The sequence below is a fragment of the Helianthus annuus genome, chromosome 6, assembly GCF_002127325.2.
Source record: "Helianthus annuus cultivar XRQ/B chromosome 6, HanXRQr2.0-SUNRISE, whole genome shotgun sequence".
NCBI lineage: Eukaryota > Viridiplantae > Streptophyta > Magnoliopsida > Asterales > Asteraceae > Helianthus > Helianthus annuus.
Genome location: NC_035438.2, coordinates 6,324,182 through 6,333,384, shown reverse-complemented (window position 1 = coordinate 6,333,384; position 9,203 = coordinate 6,324,182). Strand labels below are relative to the sequence as shown.

Here is a 9,203-nt window from a genome sequence, read left to right as displayed (position 1 = left end):
TACGTATGATCTTAATTCTTGTCTACGATAAGCATGAAAAGGCTTACATGTTAGCTATTTCACAGCCCAATACTTGATCTTTTGACTTTGACAACATACCTTCATGGGTCAATGATCAATGAATGCATGAAATAATGGCACACCCAACAAGCGTTCTAGTCTTCACACACTAAAATCAAAACAGAACCCGCATCCAATCTCAAATCATCATACCAATTATCAACATAACAAGTGCGTAACAAGGATTAAGCAACGATCATACATACCAACCGTAAATCAAAGAATCAATACAATAAAAAAGCCAGGTGATACTGCATATGCAAAATCATCTTCATTAAAATATCAAGTTGTTAAGAGTAGGCCAGCCAATTGTGACAATATAACTACACCCTTCCTGCTTCCTAATTACATATAATCCATTCCCCATTTTCATCAAAACTTGTGTTGTCAATTTAATCAAATCCCTAACTTCATCAGTCGAATCTTGACGTTTTGGTGAGCCCTATATCATATGATTAGCTTCTGATTCTTGTTATTTGTTCACTATTCAAAAATCCTCGTGAACTGTACTAGACTCCCCCGTCGGTTCGTTAGGTTTACCAGTTTTCACTCTTTGGTAAAACAACAAATACGCTGCTGATGTCACAATGTCACCTTCACTTACAGGAGTCACATGTGCATCGTCAAAATGATACCATCGATCTTCTTCAACCAACTGCACATATAAACATATTCATTTACTCCCATCAAACAATCACACGATAGAAAAAAATACATATGGCAAATTCGGTAGCATCGGTCTTTTACCTTTGCATACGCAGAGTAATGGCCGCCACCAAGGCCGCCGTAATGATTGCTAATAGCATACAGCTCATAAACATTGGCTCCACCAGATGGATCTTTATTTTTAACATACTTGCTTAAATCAAGATTATGAATCGGAAAATTCACAAAAGTGTCGAGTTTGTTCTTCAGAAACCGGCTGTACGAGAATCTTTTAAGATGAAAGACTATAATATCGGGCAACCTCCACAAGTCTAGTTTCTTGGTTGCTTGTCGGTGTTCCTTGCAACCAGGGCAATACCTGCATAAGTCAACAAACTATAATATAACTAACATAATACTAAAATAAAATTACGTAACTTCCAGCGTCTCAAATTCATCATACCACATATCCTCAGGTCCTAGAGGTTCCTCCTTTAAGAATGCATCCAAACAAGAAAACAATGAGATAGATTCTTGTTTCGTTTTCTTAACCGTAAGCCCGGGTTTATAAACCATTGGAAGATCCTTGAGGTAGTTCGAATCATACAACTCATGATCCTTGTCGGTCCAATCCAGAACAACTTTCATGATTTTACTAGGTTTTACAACGGAATCTTTCAAAATCGGTTTGCCATTCATACCCCTATCGTCGTTTATGCATAAACGGAATGATAATTCATTGCTATATGCTTCCTCCGAGTCTTTATCCCCAAACGGGTGACCAACTTGAGTATCCATCTGACAGTCACTGGTCGATTCTTCAGTGGTGTCGGAAACAAGGCCGTTGACTTTCATACCGTCACTCGTGTTTGTTGACAAAAGAACTTTCCTTTTCAGTGGGCTCAGAACTCTGTTAACTGCTAACTCGATATCAGTGCCGCTTTTTGCGCCTTCTAGATGAGTAACCAAGGGTGTCAAAGATCTTGTTCTTTCATCGGGTTTCACACTGTAAAAAACAGTGATGTTTATTATATAAAAAGCACTAAGAAAGATTCAAAGAGAAAAATGCCATTTTCGTTCCTGAGGCTTGACCAGTTTTGCAACTTTCGTCCAAAGTTTGTTTTTTCGCATCTGTATCCAAAAAGTTTAAAACCTTGCCATTTTCATCTGGCTTGTTAACTCCATCCATTTTTCTCCGTTAAGTCAGGGGTATTTCCGTCTTTTTTTTGTTTACTTAATAGGCAGTTCGGTATTTTTCACTTTATGTACAAGCATAATGTACATAAAGTGAAAAACACCGAATTGCCTTTTAAGTTAACAAAAAAAGACGAAAATACCCTTGACTTAACTGAGGAAAATGAATGGAGTTAACAAGCCGGATGAAAATGGCAAGATTTCAAACCTTTTGGATCCAGATGCAGGAAAACAAACATTTGGACGGATCCAGATGCAGAAAAACAAACATTTGGACGAAAGTTGCAAAACTGGCCAAACCTCAGGGACAAAATGGCATTTTACTCTTCAAACTAAAATAAATCTTGAGAATAATGACTTACTTCTCAAGATATCTGTGGCATATCTCTAGCATGGGAAACCCTGCGTGTTTCTTTGAAAGTCGGTAAGCCACAATGCATTCGTCATCTTTGATTGTGTGCAATGATTCTCCATTATCCAAGTAGCGATATATCTTGTGCTCGTATACCTAAACATCCGTGAAAACAAAAACAACTGAAATCGTAAATAAGAGCTTGGATTAAAATATTGGTAATGAAGAAATAATACCTCTGCAAGAATCAAGGTTTCGTCACTTTCTAAGCAACATGCAGTACCCAAAGCTTGAAAGAGATCCTTACAGTAACCGTATTTTGGAACGCTAATGGTAAATGGTATTGGCAAGCCACTTCCGTCTCCATAAAATACAGTTATAGTCATTGATCGGGTGGCGGTTGAAGGTAGTGGCAATGACAAGTACATGAACGGGTCAAATGTGATCGAGATTTTGCCACAATCTGGACAAACCAGTGTTGACTTATATTGACCCTGAAGATTTTAAGCCATTAAATTTAGCTTTATAAGTTACGCACAGTAATATACAGTTAAAGCTATTAGCAGTATTCACACCTGACAGACATCAACTACAATCGAATCATTTCGAGCTTTGTGATAGCTCCAAAATTCATTTGCAACTTCCTCATCGGGGCGACCATTAGAGTCTTTTGTCTCGATATAAGGCTTCTGCTTTACACGATTCAAATCTTCATGCAACCCGTCCAGAAGGAAGGCTAAGAGTTCCTAGAATGAGAACATACAATCTTATAAAAACTAAAAATACAATAACGTCTAAAGGGATATTAGAAAGCTAATGCTGTACCGACTTGAGAATCATGCTGATTGTATCCACTAAACTGCGGAGCAAACCGAGCAAGTTTTCCTTTAAACACGCGAGGAGCAACCGCAGTACGACCCGAAGACCAAAGTTTCCTCAGCAACTCGCCAAACGCAACCGCAAGTTCACCCTGAAGAAAACATATGTCAAAAACTTTGATTCCATAAAGCATTTTAAAAAGTAAATATAAGCCACATACACGCATTCCTAGAGGATTCTGTTTGTTAATCTCGTTACTATAATCCTGGAGAAAGTAGTCCACAAGAGGTGATGTATGGAGTAGACACTGAAGTGCGCTATTCATGAAACACGTGTTCCCCAAATTCTGCAATCCCGCTAAACCTCTATCTCTTTGGAGATCACTTCTTACGGAATCGCGTTTGTGTTCCGTATCTGTAGACGCTGAGCCTACTGTGGGCCCCTGGTACAAAGTAGAACCATAACCGTAATCTAGCCCATTACCGTTTGACAAACTTGGGCCACCGGCTATGGTGTGAGACGATCTTGGTGGTTCCATGAGAACCAAAGCTAACTGATTTCCCGTTGAATCCATGCCAAATCCAGAGGGTATAAATTCATCAATTTGCACATCAAAAAGAATCTGCAGAAATAACAGCATCAGCAACAAAAACCAAATTATTAGTTAGCATCTAGAGTAAAATGCCATTTTCGTCCCAGAGGTTTGGTCACTTTTGCGACTTTCGTCCACAGGTTTGCTTTTCCGCATCTGGATCCAAGTAGTTTGAAATCTTGCCATTTTCATCCGACTCGCTAACTCCATCCATTTTTCTCTATTAAATGAGGGACATTTCCATCTTTTTAGACATTTTTTATTAAATTCAAAACACTATAAGAAATAAAGATCCACCTTTGTTGACTTTCTCCCCACCCAAACCCTCTAATTATCACAAAAAATATCTATAAATAAGAAAAATACCCGACTTAGCGTTAAATAATGAATGGAGTTAACATATCGGATGAAAATGGCAAGATTTCAAACCATTTGGATCCAGATGCAGAAAAACAAACATTTGGACGAAAGTCGCAAAAGTAGCCAAACCTCAGGGACTAAAATGGAATTTTATTCTACCATATATAATAATAAGAATTAGTGAAACTCACAGATTGATCCATCTGCAAGTTAGACTCTTCCAGGGTTTGATCTGAAGAAGCCAATGCTGTTTGCTTGCAATCGTTAAAATAGTCCCAGATGCGTACCTGGTCAAAGTCAACGTTACAAAAAATAGAATTTATGAGCAAGAGAAGTGAGACCATGAAAATTTATCATTACGGTTAAAGCCAAAACCATTGATTTTTGTATTAACCTTCTCTATGTCTACCCTTTTGAGTGACGAGACTTGTTCATAAAGTTTCCGTAATGAAGCCTGTATAACGTTAAAAAGGTCAGCACATGGATGGATGCTTAGAAACATTATAGACTATCTTCACCTATAACAGCTATAAGAAATCTTGATGAATGCTTAGAAAAAATGCAGCACCTTTTTACTTATGTGTATGATTATTTCACTCTTGTCTCTTGAATCGATCACTTTTAAAGCAAGAGGGTACACCTCAACTGATAACGTCTTCTGGATACCAAGGGATATCATCTGCCTCGGCAAAGCCGGTCCCCCTGTGTACCTAGAGAATAAAATTGATGATCTATCATGAACAAAAAAGTGAACTACTGTAAACATGCAACTAATATGACGTCTGCAACTAATACTTTGAAGATAACATTTGCAAGTAATAGACAAAATGAAAGTTCTCTAATACTAAAAATGATTACCATCCATGAAGCTTCTCCCAAACTACTTGAGGAACTAAAACATAATCACTTCTTTCGATTAGTGTTCTAGGAAGCTGTAGGTCACTAACATCACGACCACCTTCATTTGTAATTATATCTGTGTTATCAATTGGCCCAGGTCTCTCGCCTGCTTTTGTCAACGATGAAGCTTCTTTATCAGTAGAAAGCTCTTCGAAGATGTATTCACCAGTTTCCTCACCGACATATCTCTGCCATCGTGAAAACCACCTGTTTAGAGAAAAGAAGACGAGGACACAAGATTAGAGCATATTTATGTTAAGAGCGGTTAAGTATATGTTATAAACAACTATAACGGAAATCCAAACCCTGAAAATATCATGTTAAAATTACTATCAAATCCATTGGACAATAAAAAACTTCATTTTACGAGCTAAAGTGCAACGATTTCTGTACTTTCCCTAAAAGTTATAAATATTTTAGCTCAAACATATAAGTTATAACAGCCCTTAATTGCATAATGCTCTTGGCAAGTTCTGTGGATTATATTATATTATTTGAATCTTTTTTATGACAGAATAATGGATTCTTTTGATACTATCCATATGTTACACTCAATTGTTATATGTGTTGTCAAAACCGCACTAGGCACACGCTTATGCGCAGAAGCAAGCCAAGCACAGGTAAACCGTTGCGACTGGAAAAGCTCTATTTCAGGCAACCAGGCGCCGTTACAGGCCAAATTCCGACCAAAAATCATCTAAAACCCCTAATTAAGCCTGGAATCAACCTAAAACATCCTAAACTAGCCCTAAACAAACGTAAAGCATGTCTAAAACCCCAAAAATAGCATTTTATACTATGCGTGTCTAGCTTAAAAAAAAACTCGATATTTAGGTTCTGGCGCCTTCACGACATAGATTGATATGGCAATACAAAGTCAAGAAAAATAAATATACAAACTGGATCAAGCATTCATGCTGCATTTTCTTTTTAAAACTTTTGAAATAACATTTTATATTATTATTATTATCAGTATCATTACATACAGCATAGAAAGTTATGATCAACCAATACTTCCATCATCTATCTTCTAACACAAAAAATCAGGGCACAGTAAGTCTAAATTCCTCAACATAAATTATTCACGAACAATAATAAAATTTTAGAGTACGAACTATCAACAACACAGGCAGCCAAAATGAAGAATAATATAATTAAAAATTTAAAATACAGAAAGGACACAATGAGAATCGCTTCGATTGGATTACCTGTTGGATATAACATAATACAAATCGCCTTCTTTGGAACAAGATTCAGCCTTGTCAGTTAACTCCTTGACAATCTTCGCCTCTTCGTGTGGCGTGCAGGGCAAGCAAAGTGATCCGTTATCCATGAAGGAAGCTGAATCAGCAATGGTCATGATGAAGGTGTGGAAGCAAGCAGATCGTGAAGGAGAGTTGAGCGGAAATGTGATAGGAAGATGATGTCAGGAGATTTACGGAACCCTAGATTGCAGGGGGGCGATTTGATCTGGAAGGAAGGGGCAGAGAAATAATATAAAGTTGTTTGGATTTTAACATCAAACCTTTCGTTTATATACCCGTTTTCACAACAATTAAGAACCTTCTAAAATAAATTTTTTAAGTTATAGTCATGGTTTAGAAATCGTTAGTTGCTAATCGGCCGGTGAGTGGCGACAAACGATTAATCGGGATTAACCGGATATAATCGGGATTAATTGTAACTAATGGGAAATTGATCGAGATTAATCGATAATTAATCGAAGATTAATCGATGCCTAGTCGGAATTTTTACAATCATAGTTATTATACCTAGGATGAATTCAAATTAAGGAAAAGATTGGTAAAAGGCATTTAATTTATACAAGGCTAAAGGGTGTCATGACTCTTTACATAAGAGTTATGTCATCCACCTCTAATTCCTTATATAAAATTATTACCCTAAGGGTGTCATCATAACTCAAACCACTATCTCCTTTGTTATTTTAATTTATTTTTTTAAGTGTCGAAATCTAGGAAGATGGAAAAATGTGGCTAGTGGTAATCGTGGTTCAATCCACGGCAACCACAATGAATCATTGAGAAGGTGTAGGCTCTCATTTATGTTCCTACGTGACGAATCATGTTTTAACCATGACCCTCACACCCTTTAACCTAAGAATTAATTTTTAGTATTAATATATAGTACTTTGATCATGTACAAGAGAGAATTCTTGTGCGAAGATATGTGAGAAGTGGGAAGTGACAAGTGTCATGACAGAAAGGATATTTTTGTCTTTTCTTAAGTGAACTAATTTCCCCATTGGTTTTCAAACGACTATAACTTTTTCATACTTTAATATTTAAAAAAAAAATACATCGTATTAACGAACATTTCATTTTCTTTAATTCGAACAGCTTATCGCTATAGTTTTTTTTTTTTAAATTACAAGATTTTTTCAATTTAAATTCATTGCGTGATTACGTGATTTTGAATATCCAGTACATGACTACGTGATTTTTGAATACCTATTACGTGATTACACATTCAATTCAATATGATTTGTTATAACTATTGTTATTACAATTATGTTTGTTACGTGATTACACATTCAATAATAAGAACTTGATTGTTTATGCTTTATTACATTATTAAATCTCTAATATACGGTATTATATGGTAATTATAGGTTGAGTTGGCTAATGTTTTATTTATAATTTATCCTTAATACGTGATTATACTTGAAATATTAGGTATTTCATATGAAATATGTATTACATTTTTTGTATTTTAATCACTCGGTGAGGTTTCACATAAATACTATAATGAAATCACGTTATCACGAAATGTGTATTCAAAATCACGTAGTCACATAATAATACATATTCAAATATTGTTACTGAAGAAACACTGACCTTAACAACTCCGAAAACTTCAACTATCAATGACTCGAACGTGTGGCTGCAAAACAGAAACACCGTTAGGACTCGTTACAGGAATGGGGTTATTCCTGTAACCACCCTCCGGCGTGAGAATAAGTATTCGTTTTTTGGGAGAAGTATATGAAGGGAAAAGTGTATGGGAAATAGATAGATCATACCTTACGTATTTGCCTCTATTTATAGGTTCTCAATTAGGGTTTCCCTTATTTTAGGATGTGCTCCGATAAAGTGGAGATTTACACGATCCTCCCGAAAAGTGGGAGATTTAGTTATGCACCTTCCTTATAGATATGGAAGGTTCTAGAATAATTCTTGGTATTTATGTTAATATAAAAGGTTGTAACCGGGTCGGGCGATCGATGCGGGTCACACCTCGTCATGTCCCCCCAGTCCGAGCTCATGGAGGGAGTCCATTAGGTCGGACTAAGAGAAAAAGAAAAAGGGTAAACTCGTAATGATTTGTGTGACGACCTTTGGAAATGACGGCGAAAATATTGGATGTGACAGTTGGGTCATCTTGTCAATGGCAGCTGTCTTTTCCCGTGGTTGACACGTGCGTCGATTCGTACACATTTTTGAATTTGAAAAGTTTTCGTATCTTATAAAGGACGATGCCTTAAACGGAGGTTCAAGAAATCTCCCCCAAATTACTCCGTCATCATCCTCTCTATTCAATGGCTTCGAAAACGACCGAATCCTCTTCCGCCACTGCCTCCACTGACGTACTACTTTGCAAATGGGGCGTGATGTCTTTCAACAATTTGGTCCATGATTACGGCATTAGGGCCGAATGGAATCCTGTGTTGCCGTCAAAAACCGACACCGCCTTTCCCCTGAAAGCAGGTAAAATCACTTTGTTTAGTGATTTCTTCAAGTTTTGCAACTTCCGATTACCCATCACCAAGTTTTTGAAATTGGTGCTTGACTTCTATCGCATCCACATTTCTCAAATACATCCTCTTGGCCTTGTGAAACTTCGACAATTCGAGTATGCCTGCGTAGCTCTTGGTCACATCCCAGAACTGGTTGTGTTTAGGGCTTTCTTCGTACTTGTGTGGAAATCCCCTTTCTTTACCTTTGATCGGCGGGATACAGAGGTATCATGTCTGAGGGAGATCCCTACTAGTTCTAGAGACAAGGATTGGAAGAAAAAATTCTTCTACCTGGATGCCAGTGCGATTCCCGGGGAAATGCATTGGCAGGATAAAGGATCGAAGGATAAAGTGAAGGATGATGCTCCCCCTGCAGATTTGTACGCGTCGAACGCGTTATATGTGAAATTGTGTGGCCGTCCCTTTGAGTGCACTATCATTCCAGAAGGGGCCTTAGTGATGGCCGGTATGAGCCTGTTATGGCCGGATATAAAGCGTTATCCCTCGTTCCAACGGGAAGATGGAGG

The 9,203-nt window shown here is 37.3% G+C and overlaps 1 protein-coding gene across 1 annotated transcript; it reads right to left on the bottom strand.

Annotated features, from left to right (window-relative positions):
* Window positions 1-245: 245 nt before the first annotated feature.
* LOC110864484 (ubiquitin carboxyl-terminal hydrolase 9) lies at window positions 246-6,426 on the bottom strand. The gene is made up of 13 exons (XM_022113558.2): window positions 6,131-6,426; window positions 4,881-5,129; window positions 4,591-4,732; window positions 4,417-4,476; window positions 4,214-4,309; window positions 3,291-3,692; window positions 3,081-3,221; window positions 2,827-2,997; window positions 2,488-2,745; window positions 2,262-2,407; window positions 1,169-1,711; window positions 808-1,084; window positions 246-715 (listed from the first exon to the last, which is right to left on the bottom strand). Exons 1-13 carry the CDS (start codon window positions 6,280-6,282, stop codon window positions 548-550), a joined length of 2,805 nt encoding a protein of 934 aa, XP_021969250.1. The 5' UTR covers window positions 6,283-6,426; the 3' UTR covers window positions 246-547.
* Between the last annotated feature and the right edge of the window lie 2,777 nt (window positions 6,427-9,203).

Bases quoted from the DNA above. Each gene is read 5' to 3' on its own strand.
- LOC110864484 (XM_022113558.2), bottom strand. From the start codon at position 6,282: ATGACCATTGCTGATTCAGCTTCCTTCATGGATAACGGATCACTTTGC. The intron at 5,130-6,130 runs GTAATCCAATCG...TTCTCTAAACAG, and splicing joins TATTATGTTATATCCAACAG to GTGGTTTTCACGATGGCAGA. The intron at 2,998-3,080 runs GTCGGTACAGCA...TTCTCATTCTAG, and splicing joins ACAATCAGCATGATTCTCAA to GAACTCTTAGCCTTCCTTCT.